We start from the raw sequence: 18822 nt of genomic DNA, 5'->3' as shown, positions 1-18822 counted from the left end.
GAATGTGCTAAGAATGTCATCTATGACTGCTGTGAAATGTTGAAGTTCCCCAAAGCACTAAGTGAAAGCTAACAGAGCACTGTAAGGCACCAGTACAGGCACCCATCCCTTCCTACAGCAACAGAGAAGGGCTGGGCATTAGAGATACATGCTACAGGTCTGGGAGAACATCCTCACCTCCAAGAGAGATCAGGGTCACTTTCAGAGCATGTCTTGGAATTTCGAACTCTCAAAGCTACACAACATACCATCAAAAAGATTTTGCACACCTGATTTTGTTTAGGAATAAAGATCAAGACCTCTCTTCAGACATCTTCAGCAAGTCTGGATTAGGTGAAATGGATTCTCAGGTACAGGCAGAGGGTTTTTGGGAGTTCTGCACATACAGAAAACTCTGAGACCCAAACCCTCTCATAACCTGTGTGCAGTCACCAATCAGCTTTCTGACATTTGTTTGATCAGGATAAAGGAAGCATGCTGCTTTGTTAAGTCCTACAGCAATGAGGCTTCTTGTAAGGAACAAGCAACCTCAGATTCTTTTCTACGCCTTCATCCACTCAGAGGGGAATTACAACCTCAACAAGTGCCTAATTTTAATAATTTAAATTTTTGGCCCTGAAATACATTTTGGCTCTGCTCAACAGACTGCTGAAATGTCTGCCATTTGGCCATCACCCTGAAAAAACAGTAATGGAGTCCAGTGAACCCCTTCTTTCTGCCTATGCTCAATAATCCCAATGTGCTGCCTGTCCCAAGCTTGCAGAAGGGTGGTCTGGTAAGCTCCCAGAACCAGTATGAAGAGCAGCCAGGACAGCAATCCCAGCCCAGGTGCCTTTCGGGACAGGAGAATCGCTGAATCAAATGAAAAGAGCAACAACCTTGTCTTTGATCAATCTCTGCTGTCTGTTTTTGAAGATGGTCCCTTCAGACAGGGTGATGTGGCAATTCTGGCAGGCTGCCTGTGATCCCAGCCTGTGCTCTGTCTGTATTAGAGATGCACTATCCAAACTTGTCTTCAGAATTTCAGCCATGCAGCCTCCCTGCAGTACTGCACTAGTAAGGAGAGTGTGACCACATACTGCGTACAGAAGCAGGGACCTGGAAACTTGGTTCCTTTCTACTGCATCTTCTGTTGATCTCAGAGAGTAAAGGATGTGCTGTTTCTCCAGCACTTCAGTTTCGTATCTGAGAAGCAGGGGAAGTAGTGCTCACTTCCTTTGAAAAACGCTTGGACTGCGATGGGATTAAGAGAAAATCAAAAGGAAACATTGCAGTAGCTAAACAGATGCAAACCTCCTTCCCAGTGCTGGATTGATATAATGTAAAATATACAGTTGTAAACTCTGTAACCTCATGAACTAGCACTGTGTTAGAGGCACCACCTTAACTCTGCTCCCTTGCATGTGTGCATCACAGCACATCTCTGATGACATGATTATATACGGCTTCTAAAATAATATAATATCAGGCAGTTTTGTTCTACAGCCTTATTTATTACTTCTGAGTCTGTTGTCTCTATTTAATCTTTTCTTGCCTGGAAGAACATCACTCCATCAGTGAATCAGCATCTCCAGAGAGGAAACGAAATGGAGCCATGTTCGTAATATACAGCAAATCGCTGTCTTAACACTCAGTTAATGTTCCACAGTGGATTAAGAATTATTGTCCTAGTATTTCAGCTTAGTCCAGATTTAGTGCCCCAGTGGAAGAATTAAGGAGTAGATGAAACAGTGCATGTAAAGCTAGTTTCCAGAGCAATAGAGGAGAATGTTGCTATCACAGTCACTAAGGCAGGTACGTAAAAATCAAGGAGATATCACAAAGTGGTTCCCTTTCCACAAAAGCTCTAGTGAGGGGAGAAAAATGCACTTGGATACCACAAGAGATTACAATGGTATCATTGAAAGCAGACAAAGATAAGATGCTTAAACAAAATTGTTTTAATGCACGCAATCATAGACAGAAATAGGACTTGTGCCTCCATGCTCTGTGTGTTGTTACGCATCATCCAGTTTGATACTGCCTGGATTGGCCACAAAAGAGACTTTACAGCAACTGACACACATGTCCTAAACCTTTGCTCACTAAAGATTTCCCTGAGGGATGAGGTCTTCAGTGAGGATCTAAATTTGGGAGGGATTTTCTCTCAAACTCCTACCCCTATCCAAGGAATATTCCTGCAGTTCCATATCTGGCCACTGCAGTGCCTTTCACTTCTCTGGCTGTGACATGCTCTTGCAGGTTTGTGGTGACTAAGTGTTGTTGAACAGTGTGTTTTGATGGGATCTGAGCTGTAAAACCCAGGAAGAAATGCCCCCTTGAAGGTTCCTGTGATCCTCAGACTTCCTGCAGCTTCAGATATCAGCTGTGCAATCATGAGATCACACATCTGACTCACCACTTCTAATCTATTTTCCTCAACTCAGCTTTGCTTTGGCAATATTGCCACCCCCACGTCTCTTGCTGACTGAAAACCAAGCAAATTAAATCCTGATCTTTCTCTTTGACTGCCTCCTCTTGTTCTCTTGTCTTAGTTTTTACAACTAAGATGCTGCCATATCCCTTTTGCTTCATGTGAGTAGCCAAACAGGTTGCTCTCTATACTCTTTTGTACATTAGGCTATACTTAAACACCAATGGTCCTTTCTGCACATTTTGGCTTCCCTTTATTAACCTACTGATCTGTTTCTGACATTTACTTTGCTGTTCTCCCCTCTATTTTGACAGCAGTGCTGACTCTGAGCACCAAGTATGACTTGTTTGTCACTCTATCCTCTTCCTTTCTCTCATGCTGCCCTAAGTGACTTTTTTTTTTTGACCTGCCAGACCAGTGAGGTCTGCAGTTTGCCAGTAGAGCTGTCTCTGTCCCAGGAGCCAATGCACAATGTCACATATTACCCGATTGTCCTTCAAACACCTCATCAAAACCTATTTCCCTTTAAGACAGAGAGCAACACCATATTACCAGAATAAACAAAAACCACAGTATCACTGGGCTTGCTGAGGGACCCACAGCCAGGCATTTCTTCCTTGTGCTTCTGAAAAAACCCCCACCTAGTAACAGAAAGGGACATCATAAATGGTTTTATTGAGCATGGTATCATATGCAGAGACTGAGAAAGAAACCTCAAGCTTTCAAGATCATTCTGAACTCATCATTTCTTCACTGAATTATATGATATTTACACTGAACTGTACAGTTGAACTCACCACTTCTAGCTTCATTCATCAGTCATTTTACACATCCATTCCTGGGAAAAAGACATGGGGCTGCTGGTTCTGCTGGAATACATGACACATTTTCCGGTGACCCTGTGCAAGCTAAGCATTGGCATAGGCTTACATGCTGCAATTATTGATCTCTTACCCATTATACAGGTTAGCTGTTTTCTAACTGTACTAATTGCATTTCGTTGTCAGTTCCTCCATGTCTCTACACTTGTTACTGTAAGCAGATACTAGATATAAATCTTAAACATTCTGGAGCTATCTCGTTGTTAGGCTGTCCCCTTCTAATCGGGCTTGGAGAAAGATGAAGGGAAGGCAGTTTACTTATGTCACTAACATGGACTTTCTTTCCAGAGTCTCAGGAACGCCCAAGGCTCACAATGCCTTCCTGTTACCACATCAGAAGGTTTTCTGATGAGTCAATTCCTAATGCTTGCAAGTGTGCCCTCATTTTGAAGTTGGACCCCCACGTTGCTGCTCAGTGCTGCTCATGCTATTTGGTCATAGGTCTGACCTTGACCAGAAGACAGGCTGGTAAGCACCCTTACAGAGAGTGTAAATAGCTGGATCTGGGGAGAAGAACAGGAATAGAATGCTTGTGCTACTAGCTCAAGTCAATCACACATCAATTCTGCTCTTCGTTTTCCATGTTTGTCCATGCCTCATGCCAGGAGACTTTTCCGTCCGAGAAAATGGAGGGACATTATTCCCTGGAGGGGAGGTAGATAATGCTGCTAGTGTGAAAGAATGAAGTGGACTCTTATGAGCTCTCTGGTCTGTGTTTTCCACCCTCAGTGTTCTGTGATTCATCTAATTAAGGTACACAGCCTGGAAAACAAGAGGCAATTTGGAACTTCTCCTCATTAGCTGGGCATGAATGGGATTTTTTTTTTCCCTCTTGACTATCTTCATTTTGTCTGTGGCAGTTCTTCATGACTCAGACTCCAGAAGGGCTCGTGATTGTGTGGGTTGCCTCTGGCAAAGGCAAGTAGCTTGAAAGTGTCTGTCTGTCTGACTTTTACTTCTCTCTGAAAACAAACACTGAAATGCCTATTCCCTGAGTGCCTGACCCAGCTGCTGTGTCTTGCCTGCTTGTTGGGATACAAAATGATTAATCTCCTTCTACATAGTTCAGTACTTAAACCATATGTGAAGGGGGCACAAGGGCTTTTATATAAAGCAGGGATAAAAAAAGACTTGTTTTACTCTTAATGAAGAAATAATTTCCTTAAGAACAAAAAGCTCTTCGCAGCCAGTGCTTATAAATTGCTTAATTGGAAATACACATAACAGTCCTATGAGGATTATCCGAGTGCTTCTGGCTGGAATTAAGAGTCAGGAAAGAAAAGTTATTTTAGAGATACTAATAAAACAGGAGGTTGTGAAGGCTTCTGGGATATATACAGATGTTTTATTTTAGGCTTTGCATATAAAGCTGATTTTTAACCAATTTGTTATTGGTTTTCAAGCTCTGCTGATTAGCCTTCAGGCAGAGATGAGAGAAAATAAAGGGACAGACACCCAGATCAGAGGGAGATAACTCCAGAAAGGTGGACTGATTTTTTTTTTTTTTTAGCTGAGACTTCAGGCTATTGGGCCTGCCAGGAATGTCTAGGGAGCTATGTGAGATTTAATCAAATGTGCCAGAAACACAGCTTTGGCAGCACCTTCCCTTGTTTCCTGATAGGTATCAAGCCTCTCAACAATCCTCTACTTTCTGCAGGAGATGACAACTGCACACACAGGCTCCTTGCCCAGCTGCAGTGGAAATGCCTTCCTCTACCTCCTGCCACAGCCAGCCTCCTCCTGGGAAAGGGGGAAATGGTGGCTCTTGCAGCTCCACCACTACCACTTCCTCCATTTAATGAGCTTTTAAGCACAGGAGCAGTGCACCAGCAGGGCTGCATCAAATCCCTGGATTCTATGTACTTTGCTAAACACAAATATGGAGCCTCTCAGCCACCCCCACACAGCTTCAGCCACCGCAGCTTCTCCTGTTCCTTGGAGGCAGCAGAGAGGATGGGAAATGTCTGCCTGCTCCGCAGGGCTGAGATTCATCTCTGCTCTGTGACCCTACAAGCCCTGTGCAAAACAACTTGCTTCTTTCTGTAGCTCTTTGTTTAGAGCCCAGCTCCAGGGTCAACTTCCAGGGCACGTGAGGCCCTTCTGTCACTGAATGACCCCCAAACCTCTGGTGGCTGACAGTAAAGGCACCTGCTCCACCTTCCTGCAGCTGGGTTTGCTTATTTGGGTTTGTTTTGGACACTGCATCCAAAGGCTGTGCTGTCATCACCAGCCAGACACGGTGAGGGGCAGCTGGTGGCAGTGGGTTCCCTCACCACTCCAGGGTCTCCCCACAGGGGTGGGGTCCCCTCACAGCCCCAGGGTCACCTTGTTGTCCATGAAAAATTTTTACCCAGTGTTCCAAAGCCAATAATTACATACTCGAGAGAGACATTGATTATTTCAGAGTTGCACAAGCCTGAGTGCTCAGTGGTATTCCACAAATCAAGCAAGCCAATTATTAAAACTTTTTATTATTTATACATTTTGGCAGTCCAAGGCATTAATGTTCATTGGCTACAAGTTACATGGTTCTTTTATTAATCAGTATTCTATCTTCTACTGGTTAATGGTTCTCTTCCTTCTCATGCTAATTAGTCTGCATGCTCAGTTCTTCCTCCTCTTTTGGGTTGGTGGCTTTCTTGGGTTGGTGGTCCATGAGTCAGTGGTTGCGATCTCCCCCTGCCAGAATTACCTTTTACCCAGTTGGAGCTGATTCAGCAAAGTTGCTGAGGTGTCTTTATTAGTTTTCTTCCTTGCCTGGGAAGTTCTGCCAAATGTCCTGGTGGCCTGTAAACTTTGCATTCTTTGTGCCCACTGTCAGTGGTACACCCTTCTCCCCAGGCTCAGTTAACCTCCCCTCTGTCTGAGATCACTGAAACATGTCAAGGCCCTAAACTTTAAGAAGGCAATTTCACCAACAAGTAATTTGTCTTTCTAACACCCGGACATCACTCAGAGCTTACTTCCCAGCAGCTCTCTGTTTCAAAGATTAAATACCTTTTGTTGTTGTTGTTGTTCTTGTTCTTGTTCATTAGGCTTGAAAGTGCGCAGAGAACACCCTTTCCTAGGAGAACTTTCACGCGTTCCACGTTTCGCGACGCCCCCCCGGCCCCCGGGCCCTCACGGCGGCCGAAGGGCGGCGGCGCCATCTCGCGGCCGGCGGCGGCACCGCGGCCCAGGCCCGGCCCTCGGGAGCCCTGGGGGCGCCCTTGGCTCTGGGAAGTTGTGAACAGAGTCGTAAAAAATAAAAACAAAAACAAAAACAAACAAACAAGGCAACCCCAAACAAGACAAAGGCGGTGCGTGGAAATGATCGCCGGTAGCAGCGGCACGGGTGTGAGAAGCTGTTTTTCGCTCCCCGCTGCGCCGCAGCTCCGGCAGCCGAGAAGCCGGGGCATGCCTGGGCGAAGGGCGGGCTGTGGGTAATCCCTTTGTATTCCCATCCTGCCTTGCCCAGCTGAGTGTCCTTCGTTTTATGAGTTGCAGTCTTTATATTTTTCGCTTCTAATAAACGGCGGTATTCCAGTTCAAAAGCCCCACAGGGCTCATGTGCGACTGATGATGAGGGGAGGCGGAAGATAAGGTCTCTCTTTGGAAGACGGATCCGCTTCAAAGCTGTGGCGATTTGAGGACTGACTGCCAGAGCACAGGGAACCATGCAGGGAAGCAGACAATAGCCAGGCAAGACTGGCCTTTCAGGCAGCGCTGCAGGAATGAAAGAAGAAGAAGAAAAATCACTTAAAATATTTGAAATGTAAAACTTAAACACGGCGTTTTCATTTTAAAATAAATTCCTTTTTTTTTTTCTTCTAACTGGTGAGAGCATATTCATTAGCAGCTCTCCTAGGTTCAGCAGTTTCTAGATGTTATTGCAGATGGTATAAAGATCCACACAGAGAATAGAAGCAGTAACTACTACAAACTAAAGCTGCAGTTGCCTATTTAAAGTCTAGCCTGGTCTTAAAGGCAAGGACTTGCCTGCCTGAATCTTAGAGCAGTTGCGCTGACAGGTCCAGCAGGGAGGCTTGGAAAAACCTGGCAGGCTGGCACCAGGGATGTTAGTCATGGAGTCCTGCATGGCTGAGGCAGGGTCTTTTTACTCTAAAAATAAGTAAGACTCACGCAGGACGTCTTCTTTCACATCAGCCATGGTGCCTGCATGTGCGTTCATGCTGCGTGCTGTATATCGCGTGCAGTGTTCATCCCCTCCGAGGCAGTGGGGACAAAAGCTCAGGCCAGGATGGAAGGGGTTCCTCAGGTCTAAACATCTGCAAAAGGGGGATAAGAGTGGCCATGGACAGGTCTAGGTTTGGACTTAAAATGTTATTTAAGTGATGGGTTTTTTACTTGAGGGGATGGTGATGATGTGTTTTGGGGTAGAATTGAGACCTTTGGAAACCTGGTTCATGTTTTCAAGAGAACACAAAGCACCAGTCTGCTTCTAGAATCTGTTAATTCTGCAATTTGGGAGAGCTGGGTAATTTTGTGGGAAAGATATCCTCAGCCTCCCTGATCCCAAATTTGGGTAACTTACCATACCTTACGCCTTCCTGAGGCTCACCAGATCTGAGTGAGCCTGTCTAAGTGAGCATGCAAATTTCTGAGTGCTTAGGGAACACACCTTTAAGCAGGAACTTAAGCAGAGCTCTTTCTTCCTATCATTTTGACTTTCCTTTTATTAAATCCCAAATTATGCATGGAATGTAATTTTATCTCTATCTGTCACCATGCTGGTAGAGAAGTGAGCCAACGGCTGTAGCTATCACCAAAGCTCAGTTCTACCCACAGAAGGAGTCCCATAAAAAACCCCATTTGATCAAGCAGTCAACTCTATCGGTGAGAAGTTTAGTGTCTGAAAATATATGTATCACAGCTGAAAATAGCATCCCCCTAAGATCTGTAAACTCAGAAAAAGAGACTGCTTACAGTGTCACTGCCTGACACCTTCCAGGCAGAAGAACGGAGATTTTTGTTCTGTAGTAGTTGCTCATTTTCAGCTTCAGTCAAAGCCTCAAAATCAGAAGCGACTTTTAAAAAATACTGTCTGGATTTCCCTTGCGATCTCAAGACAATGTGTTTTACAGAACCACAGAACAAAAGAATATTCTGAGTGGGAAGGGACCCACGAGGATCCAGCTCATGGCCCTGCACAAGACATCCCCAAGAGTCACACCATGCGCCAGAGAGGATTATCCAAATGCTTCTTGAACTCCGGCAGACTTGGTGCTGTGACCACTTCCCTGGGGAACCTGTTCCAGTGCCCAACCACCCTTTGGGTGAAGAACCTTTTTCTAATATCCAGCGTAAACCTCCCCTGACACAGCTTCATGCCATTCCCTCATGTCACTGGTCACCAAAGAGAAGAGATCAGTGCCTGCCTCTCTGTTTCCCCTCATGAAGAAGCTATAGACCACAATGTGGTCTCCCCTCAGTCTCCCATTCTCCAGGCTGAACAGACCAAGTGACCTCAGCCATTCCTTGTATGGCTCCCCCTCAAGGCTCTTCACCATCTCTGCAGCCCAGTGCTGAGAGTTGCTCCAGAGGGACAGGCATTACCTCATTGATAGAGACCCTGTAAATACTTCTTTCATTATCTGGACCTAATTGTGTTGGATGCCATGTACATATGATAGATCTGGGTCAGTTTTCTTCCTTACGAATCTGTGTTCGTATAAATTTTGATATTTTGAATTTTCATTCCAAATCAGAACTGAAGTGTATTTTGCAATATTGTCATTTTTGGTGGCATAGAAACGTCAATTTCCAGTCATCTTTAATGATTATTTCCTTTTCTAATGCTTGTCAGCCTCTTCTTCACCCACTTCAGAAGCCTTCACTGTTTTAAACATACCAAGTCTTCTCTAACTCAGGAGACAGTTAAGGTATTTCTTATGTGCACACAATGGACAGCATGATAGAGAGGGGCTTTGTTCAGCATTAGTGGAGATCTCTCCTGTTTAATTCTGCATCAAAGAACAAGGTGTTCTACTGCTGAAGTTAAAAGCAACCTTAGAAAGGAGCAATACCACCTGCCTGGTTGCTCATTCCTGTTACCAGAGCCCCTGTCCCCTTGGGTGGCACCAGCACTGGTGTGACAGCACCATGACCCAGCTTTGCTGGGGCTTGTTTGGTCGAGGGCAAGGAGCAGGGAGCAGGGAGGCAGCAGCAGGCTGGACCTGTGTCTCTGAACTGCTTATGCCAGTGCCTGCTTATACCAGCTTGAAGACTTCATGACAATATCTCCAGAATGTGGACAGCGAGGGCATTATATTGCCTCAGTTTTGAGACTGGTTCCTGATATTCTCTGTGATCCTGATCTCTAGGAGAAAGTGGCAGGGGGTGGTTTCTGCGTTGCTGTGCTTCTCATAGCTTATACTGTCATTTGGGATTCTCCAGACTATTTTCCCTATTTCTGTTCAGCTGTAGGATCTGCATCCCACAAGGCATCTTGCCATACTGCTTGTTCCAATCCTTTTCTTCATTTCTCCCAGGTTTTCTTGTGTGAGTCTGACAACTCTGTGATAATCATTCCTCCTCCTCACAGCTCTTCATGGGAATCTGCGTGGGTGGGCATAGCTGGTGTACAGAGCACAGCTATCTTCTCTCTGTATGTACTCACAAAATTTGCCAAAAGCCTTCCCACTAGCAATAAAATTCCCCTTCACAGGAGATCCATAGCAAAATGGAAACACGCTTTACTAGAGCTGGAACTGAGACTGGAAAATTGTGGCTGATTTTCCAAATCAAGCATCCCTTAGGAGTCACCCCCAGAGAAATCTGGCTTTTTGGCTCCAGAGTGGCTTCCAAAGTGCTAGAGGCACCTTGGGAGCTGGCGCCTTGGGAACTGGAGCCCGATGGCTGTGCACAGTCATCTATATCATCAGCTGAGTGAGTTGGTGCAGCGAAACGCAGTGTATGCTCCCAGAAGGCACTGCTGCTGTGCTGGCCAGACAGACACAGGATAGTATGGGACATGCCAAGCCTATCAGCTCCATTTGGGGTGACTCACTCGGGGAGGTGCACTGGAGTAACTGAGGTGTGGGCAGGATTTTGGTCAATGCGTCATCTGCTTGTGACAGTGCTTCCCCCCACACAAGGGAATATACCCTTTACATTTCTCGCTCTATTTAAATACCTGTCTTGCTGCCTGCTGGTGCATGGGCTCCAACTAACTACAGCTGTAAAAAACCCGATACCTAGATGAGACTGGCTCTGAGGGATGTGTCAGCCTGGGACTCCCTCAGCTGCCAGAGCAGCTTGCTGATGCCCTGATTGTCAGCCTCAGCAGAGCTGCCAGGGCATGAGAGAAATTCAGTCAGATTCTTATTCTCAAATGAGAAAGGTGGAAGCAAATAAGCCAGAAAACTTATATCTTTGGGGACCACATTCTTGTGGTGAAATAGTCAGGGCTAAGTCTCCCACTATGAAGGCAAGGAGATAGTCTTTATCTTCTTTAAGTGATATCAGAGAAACAATTCCCCTCTCTGCATTCTTCCATGAAACCAATAACTTACAATGCAAGCACAGGCTCAGAGTAGTTATCCTTGGGTTATAGCTTGTGTGTACTAGGGCGCACTGAGATCTGTAGGTACAGTTGGTGGTGGAGGTGTACTCATGTGATTATCATCATCATCATCCAAACCAGCTACTCATCACCTGAAATGCTTTGGGTAGCTGTTTGTGACAGAGCTTGTGCACAGAACCTGGTGGATCATTACCTCACGGAGAGCACAGAGGGTGGGAGGTGCACATCTGCCTGAGGGCCTTCAGCAGCCTACAGGAGAAGTTGGGCTGGAAGCCTTGCTGAGGCATCTTGCTGTACAGAGAAAAACCCTAGAAAGGAAGGGATCTTGCTGATGGAATACAAACCAGACAAAGAGAGGAGGCTACTGGCACTGTTATGTTCACTGGAAACAGCTACGTGAGCTGAACTCAAACCTAAACCTGGAAATCTCCAAACCCAATTACCATTCACCCCTGTTGAGCCCCTTCTTCTGACTCATCAGTATGAGTTCACCTCATCATTTGGGGTTGTCTTCTGACAGCACAGCGAGATACTGCAAGCCTGTGAAGGAAAATATTTTCTTCTTCAAATCACATTTTTTGGAGGTAATGGCTCAGCAGTCAAAAATCATCATCAAACAAGATGAGCCAAAGCAAAAGCAAAAGATACTGGTGGGTGGTTTTGACCAACTGTCTAATGAAAGACACATCAATTTTATATTGCAAGTTTATTATAGTAATACAGTCAGATTAAATGATTTTCACAGCTAATATACCTAATTATCAGGCAATGTATATATGCTTTATTCCAGCACATTACAATCTTTTTATCTTTAATCATGCAGCAAGTAATGTACAAACACAGTTATAGGGCAGATTTTTTTCCCCTAAACATTACAAAAGTATGGCTTTATAAGAAAGTCGCAGCATACAGTGAACATTCATTTGTATTTGGGCATGGCAACATTCAGTATTAATCAGTGAACAACAGCATCTGTCACTGCCATGCTGATTCCAAAAAAGCCAAGGGAACTGGGAACAGGGAAATGCCCATCAGTGTTAGAGAGATGGAAAATATATATCTATATACATTCAAAGTACGAAAAATGTAAAAAGTTGTTTTGGGGATTAAGTATCACTTTTATTTGTATGCTGAAGTCAGAGTTACGGAGTCTCGAAGAACATAAATACACAAACGGTTTCTGTCTTCCTTTAGACCAACAAACATCAGGAGTGATACAATTGACTTAAAAAGAGTTACTTCAGGTGTAAAGAGGTCAGAGGTCAGAATCTGGCCTGTCCTTCCTGCTAATGGTGCTGCAAAAATAGACAGAAGCATATGGTTAGGAAGTCATAGGCAGCTGAATTTTGCTGGCAGCCCAGAGAAAAGAAAGACAAAGATGTATGTTTAATAGATTTTATTTTTTAAAAAATGGATTCTAGAATAAAATGTGGCCAGCATCACAAACCCTTTGCTGGACGATTGGAGTTGCTGGCAAGCAGAAGCACTTGTGCTTGGTATTCAGAGGTGAAACACCCATTTCAAGAGCAAAGCTGCTGCCTCTTTACAAGAGAAGAAGAAATGTCCTTACCTGTCAGCAGCACAGAGCCTGGGACGCACAATGAACTCGTGCAAAGGCTGCTTCCTGAAGGCATCGATCGCTGGGTACGAGCAGTGCGGTAAGTACTGTCAGTCAGTTACGGGTGTTACCGGGAGAGGGCAGCCAGACACAGACATCCGTGTGCGCACATGCACCCACACGTTTTCACTCGCACACCCCCACACAACCCCTCCCTCGCCACACCACCCCCCCCTCAAGTCACTCGCTGTGCTCGCTGAAGTGGCTCTCACCAAAACTGTAGTCACACACATACCCAGACAACTCAGATCCTTACAGTGCTGCTCCTCAAAATTGAAATTAAAAAGATGTAACCTGCAGAGCCAACCTGTAATCCAAAGATTAGAAAAGACTTTACCCTCTCCCCTTTTCGCTGTTGTTTTTATTCTTTTCCCCAAGTTCAGAAATACAGATTTTAGCAACACTTACTCAGTATGCATATATGCAAAATGTAAACATCACCACACAGCACCTAGCACCCTTTTTGATTTACAAAGTCACCAACATGTTTCTCATGCAAGCACAGGGATTTTTCAAGACTGTCAGGTTGCAGGAAGTCTGCAAAATACTTTGAGTTTACTTTTGCTAATGACCTGGCTTGGAAAGAATGGAGAAAAAAAAAAACAATGCAGACAGGGCTGAGGTAGATTTGGCCATATCTGATGTAATGTCACTGTATTGAGAAGAAGACAGATAGGATCTCAAACTTTAACAGATGGGTCACCACAAGATAAGCAAACTGGGTTTAGGGAGAAGATTGTCCCATTCCATAAGAAGGAGGGCCCATTCTGCAATCATATCACTACAGGCAATGGAAAGAGTTGCCACCACAACACTTATAGCCCTAAATTTTGGCCCAATGGGACTGCACATGGGAGGTCCAATAGTAGCTCCATGACTGAGGGCCAGCTAGTACTTGATCTCTTGTTAAAACGGTCAGGAGAAGGAGAAATGAGGGGGCTGTGGAGTGATCTTTCCTGTGTGGGTAACTGCCTTTTACACATTGGGGTGAACACACTAGGATTTTTGCATGTTAGCCAACAGTGGACCAGGCCGTGGTACCAATCACAAATATGCCCCAGAAAGAAACTGCTCAAGACAATCCATCTTCTATCCTCTCTCTGGGCAACTGGATAGAGGGGAGCCTCCCACATGGACAAATGCATGCATGCAAGCATCCTGCTGTCAGCTACAAATCCACCCATAAGCCTGAAGGGCCTGATCCCTGACCTTTGCAATGATCCACAATTATTACGGCCAACAAGAAATCCCTGCACCATTTTAGACTCAGTTGCTCCCAGTGGGTTGCTGTGGCTCTCTGAGTATAGCCTCCTGCCTTATTAGAAAGTGCTCTCCATTGATGCCAAGAATCCCTACCTGTCTCCTTGGATTTGTAAGTCTAACAGCCTTCCCCTTCCTCCTGTCTTTTCTGCAATTCCTTATAGCACAAAACTCTCATGGTTTCGAGCCAGCGCAAAAACAGTGGATGATTTCCATTCCCTCCTTTCCTGGGATCTCTGCTCCCGGGGCCTAATTACTATTCTAATAATATCCATCACCAGCCTCCTCCGCCTCTCACCCACCGACATCCGGATGAGATACCGCAGTGCTACTGGGAACAAACCCAATCCTACTCCTCTGGACTCCAGGGGTACCACAGGGGCCATGCTCTGCACAGTTGCTCTGGTCAGTCATGAACAGCGAGCACCTGCACTGTCCTCTGTCTTGAGCTCCAGGTTTTTGTGGGGAGGGGTGGGGCATGTGTTCCAGGGCTTGGGAGCCTGCAGGGCTTGGCAGAAGCAGCTGAGCCACCGCTTATGATGCAAATCTGCCTTGGGCCCTGCTTTGCATCCCAAGCTGTGACAGCCTCTGTCTGCAGCAAAGCCTGCTGAGGGAGCAGCCTCCCTGCAAAACCCTCACCCAAGTTTGACCCTGAATTTCCCTGTTCACAGCCTCTCCCACTGAACAAGGAGGAATAGACACAGATGGAGAAAGACATGCAAGTTCCCAGGGGCAGGGGCAGAAGGACACTGCAGAAGCAAGGATGTGGGATTTCAGGAGAAGTGTTAACCCCTTCATGGCCTGCTTGCCACTTTTAGGGCCGGGCTGACATTTTCTCCGCCTCACAAACAATCCTGCATATTCACCTGCCTAGCTCGGGTGGCACTGGCACTGAGGTCCTCCTATGGCATGTGGGAAGGAAAGGCTGGGAGGAACACCCCAGGGTCTCAGAAACCATGTTCCAGTTTGCTGTGGCTGACATGTTGTGCATTCCCACAGGAAATCTCCACCTGGCCATCACCCGTGCCCTGGCATACAGGAGGTACCCCATGCAGAGGGAAAATGAGTGGAAGTGCTCCCTGTACTGATGGGAAAAAAGAGTCCAGTACGGCCTCCGTGGCACAGGCAGGGAATTAGCCAGATGAGACATGAGTCATTTTTGCACAAAGCAATTGAGATGTGACTAAACATCCTTTCTTAGCCAGAGTCTTGCTAAAAGGGTTTTGTGCCCTACAGACTTTGGCTCCAAGTTCAGTTGAAGAGCGGAGTGAGTTCTTAACTGCTGCTCAGTGTGGATCTGGGAATTGAGTCACACTACTCCAGCAGAACAGAGGGTTGGGCTTACAAAGAGAGGAGAACACTGGGGTCCAAAATAAGGGATGTCCCCCAAAGGGAGTGGGGGCTCTACCACTGCTGCTCCATTGGTGCTGAGAACAGCCAGGAGAGCAGGACCAGTGCCTTGAACAGAGATGGCTCTGCCTGAGCAGTGAGGTTCAGAGCTACCCAGAAGGCGGGGAAGCCCCAAACCCACTCTCTGCAAACACACCCTGCCTGCAGTGCCCAGTCAGTGGGAACTTTTTGTCATTTCCAGGGTCAGACCCTCTGTCTGGACCCGGGTGGCAAAAAATACTCTAATTGACAGCAAGGAACAACTTTTGACAGCAGAACATCACACCCCAGTTTAGGATAACTAACAAGTGCTGGTGGCTCTGAGACCCACTGGGAAACCAAGTTAGTGAGCTACATCTCCTGTAGAGATATGTTCTAAAACACAAGTCAGAGAGAAACAGTGTCACTTACGAAGGACAGGGCTTCCACTGGCCCTGCTCCAATTGCCATTTGTTTACTGGGCAACAAGGAAAATGGTTCCTTCCCCACTGCACAGGTCTGTAGAGGCATCAGGGCTGGGATTGTCTTTAACCCTCTCATTCCCAGGTGAGACAGGATGCTTTCTGTCAGCTATTCTGTGGGTTTCTATACCCCATCCCCCAGGAATATACACTCACTGCCCCTCTCTGAACTCATGCCCTCCACATGACCTGCTGTAAAGTATCTTGGTAAAATCAGGTACCCAGCAGGATTGCCTCTGCTTCCCTGCAGCATCAGCCATGGACTTTGTGGTTATTAGTAGATGATGCTAGATCATTGTTAGAAAGGAAACCTGACATGTGAACCCTGTTGGTAGAGAATGGTGTTTCTCCCAGCTCTAGCAGAACACAGTCCCATAGTTACACCATTTGAAAATCCCATTGGGCATGTGGGTAAATCCCACATGCCCAGTGTGTTCCTTTTTACCCAGGTACATTACATGGGATAGAGTTATCATATTGGGAGTTCAGATACACTGATACCAGTTGACAGCTAAGAAACCAAACATAACACAGTCTCGACTACAGTTAACCCTTCACATGCACAACAAAACAGAGAACAAGGAAGGCTTTTGCCTTTAAAAGTGCCGTGCCTGCAATCAGTTAGAAAAGACATTTAAAATCTTGTCACAAAATATTGGATTTTCCAGCATAGCCTAATAGGTTAAGTACTAAAATCACACTAAAATGCAGAGCGCGGTGGATGACCAGCTCCCCTAAGTTGCCTTTGAAAATCCAAGACCCAGCGAATAAAGTCAAGGAAAAACATTTACCACATTTTTTGTCGGTAGCTTTTTGCCATAGGATGGTAAGGGCTTTAGTGCCTGAGGTATAGGTAGTTCCTGGATGCTTTTAGGGAAGTGAGAAGGGGGAAGAGTCTGAAGAATAGTTTGCATAGCTTGCAGATATAAAGAAGCAGGTGTGTTCCCCACCAGGCTGTTGAATTTGTCTTCTCCCAGCAAAGCTGTCCAGTGGTCTGGATGCTCCTGCAGAACTTTCCGCATCTTAAACTGTGGGTTGGGCATGAAGAGCAAGAGGTAGTCGAGGCAGAGCTTCTTTGATGCAACATTGACTTTGGAGTCCCACATCTGCTCCAGGATGACGTCCAGAGGGGTAAGCCCTTTACTGTCCTCTATCCTGGGAGAGGCTCCATTCCCAAGGAGGATGAGGACCGTCTCTGACCTCAGCAGTTCACAGGCAAGGTGCAGGGGGGTTTTCCCATCTTCCAGATGAAAGCAGCCAGCCCTGTTGATGTAGGAGTTCAAGCTGGGGAGCTTGTGTGCAATTTTGATGATCAGTCCCAAGATATCTCTCCTGTCATATGTGACCGCCATGGCCAAATGAGGAGCAGAGGATGGGCAATAGCAGAAGTGTTCCCCAGGCACCTTGAGAGCCTCCTCTGGAAAATGAGACAGCAGATACTGAGCGTAAGGCAGGTGATTATGCACCACTGCATAGAGAAGGGCTTCTGAAGGTGAGTAGGTTCGTAGGCTGGCATTTTCCTCCCAGTAAAAATATTCCATAGTTCTCATGTCTTCCAGCATCCACACAGGCTTGTGATCTCTCACAGCCTGGTAGAACATATAGGATAAGAACTTGCAGTGCCTGCTCTGATCATCCTGCAGGCTGGCCTGGTTACTGGCCATGGCTCAGCAAATAAAGAGCAGCTCCACACAAAATCACTCCAGACTGTAAGATCAGTGCACTTGGAATGCCGATCCCGATGCTGCTGCAACCTTCAGGCTGTCATTGCTGCCTGGACTGCACTAGCTGGAATGCATGGGCTGATCATCTCCACCCATTCATTGTTTTTCCCCTCACTGCAGTGGTTTTGTTTAGGTAAGCACAATCCCACAGGCTCAGTTAACCCGTGCCATGCAAGCAGATGGTTAGTAAGTACATCCCGCTCTGTGCGTGGCACAGGTTACTGAAACGCTGTCAGACTGAGAGTGATTTTATACACACACAGCCAGAGAGAACAGAGGGAGAGACTAAAATTAGCTTGAGAGGTGAGGCGGATTTCTGTCTGCATTTCATGTCTAACCAGATCAGCTCATACACTGCAGTAAGTGGAATAGCAATATTCCTCTTTCTTTTTTTTTATGTATGTCACTCACAGGCACACACACACACACACACACATTTCATTATATAGTAAAAAATATGTAGCAGTGTAAAATACTCCACAGCTGATAATACGCACGGTTACATGCTCAGGAAATCAAGGGGTTGGTAACAGTAGCTTTAGGAAGGGATCCCTATTTTGTGAATAATGGTATGGCTGGCCACTTAGGAGACACTGATGTTAATGGATCGTCTATAAAGCATTAGCGATGTTTGAGATCCCGGCATTAATCTCTGCAGAGGGAAGAGTCAAACGGCGTGTGCAGTAACGATGCCCAGAGTCATAAAGCACATTGCTGGGTTTAAACGCCTGCCTTTGTTCAGCAGGGAAATACCTGAAGGGCCTCTGTGCTGCCCAGCAAGTGCATAAACAAAAGGTTAATGGCCAGACCCCACTGGTGGGTGGGGAGCTTTGATCTAAGCATTTCTCAGATGTCGGTGCTCTAGGACTGGGGTCAGAGCAAGCAGCAATGGGGGGAATTGGGATTAAGCAACCAGACTTGTGCAACACCCTGGCAAGACACAGAGGACCAAGGCCTACAGGTTTGAGGGGGTAATCCCTGTTGGATGAGGCAGAAGAACCTGACCAAAATTAAATTAACTGAAAAGAAATTAACTAAACCAAACCTCCTTTATGGCGAGCTGTGTTTAAGGAAGGAGGGTTTCCATGCATCTTATAAATCAACAGATTGCAGTAAGATAGTATCTCACCATTTTTAGGAAAACAGGGAAAATGCAGCAAATCAAGAGTTCTTTCTTCATTTAGCATAAAAGACAAACACATATTCAGTATATTCAAACAAGAGAGAATTCAAGTATCAAATCTGAACATCTCCAAATGGTGTTTGGGGTCATCCAAATAGAAAACCAAAGCCACTCACAGAACTGGGACTAGATCTTGCACAAGAAAAACCAAAGCCATTCACAAAGCTGGGTCTAGAACTCGTACATCTTTCAAAGCATTTGAAATTTAGACTTAGGTTCTCAGAAGAGAGAGTTAGAATCAGTTTTGACTAATAGAGAGAGCATCCAAGAGAGCAGGAAGAGTTTTGAAGGGAAAAACTGAAAAACAAAACTGATTTTACCCAAGACAGCATTTACCTTTTCAATTGAGGCCAAGAGACTCTTTAGAC

The 18822-nt window shown here is 45.8% G+C and overlaps 1 protein-coding gene across 3 annotated transcripts; it reads right to left on the bottom strand.

Annotated features, from left to right (window-relative positions):
- Positions 1-6896: 6896 nt before the first annotated feature.
- On the bottom strand, positions 6897-17511 carry LOC127469397 (ankyrin repeat domain-containing protein 9-like). 3 transcript variants are annotated; one of them, XR_007903965.1, is made up of 2 exons: positions 10809-10954; positions 6897-6999 (listed from the first exon to the last, which is right to left on the bottom strand). XR_007903965.1 is itself a non-coding variant. In XM_051783597.1 (2 exons), exons 1-2 carry the CDS (start codon positions 17209-17211, stop codon positions 6904-6906), a joined length of 969 nt encoding a protein of 322 aa, XP_051639557.1. In that variant the 5' UTR covers positions 17212-17511. The 3 variants fall into 3 exon arrangements, 2 of the variants coding, with proteins under 2 accessions (XP_051639557.1, XP_051639558.1); XM_051783597.1 differs by lacking the exon at positions 10809-10954 and adding an exon at positions 16339-17511 and having other exon boundaries at positions 6904-6999; XM_051783598.1 differs by lacking the exons at positions 6897-6999; positions 10809-10954 and adding exons at positions 11530-12114; positions 16339-17511.
- Between the last annotated feature and the right edge of the window lie 1311 nt (positions 17512-18822).

Source organism: Manacus candei, unplaced genomic scaffold (genome assembly GCF_025592945.1).
Source record: "Manacus candei isolate 608988 ecotype Guabito, Panama unplaced genomic scaffold, ASM2559294v1 h1tg000017l, whole genome shotgun sequence".
Lineage (NCBI taxonomy): Eukaryota > Metazoa > Chordata > Aves > Passeriformes > Pipridae > Manacus > Manacus candei.
This window is presented reverse-complemented; position numbering and strand designations above follow the sequence as displayed.

Excerpts from the sequence above, each read along its gene's own strand:
- LOC127469397 (XM_051783597.1), bottom strand. The coding sequence starts at position 17,211 with ATGGCCAGTAACCAGGCCAGCCTGCAGGATGATCAGAGCAGGCACTGC. Across the intron at positions 7,000-16,338 it reads AGCTACCGACAAAAAATGTG|CGCTGCCTGAAAGGCCAGTC; the intron begins GTAAATGTTTTT and ends TCATTCCTGCAG.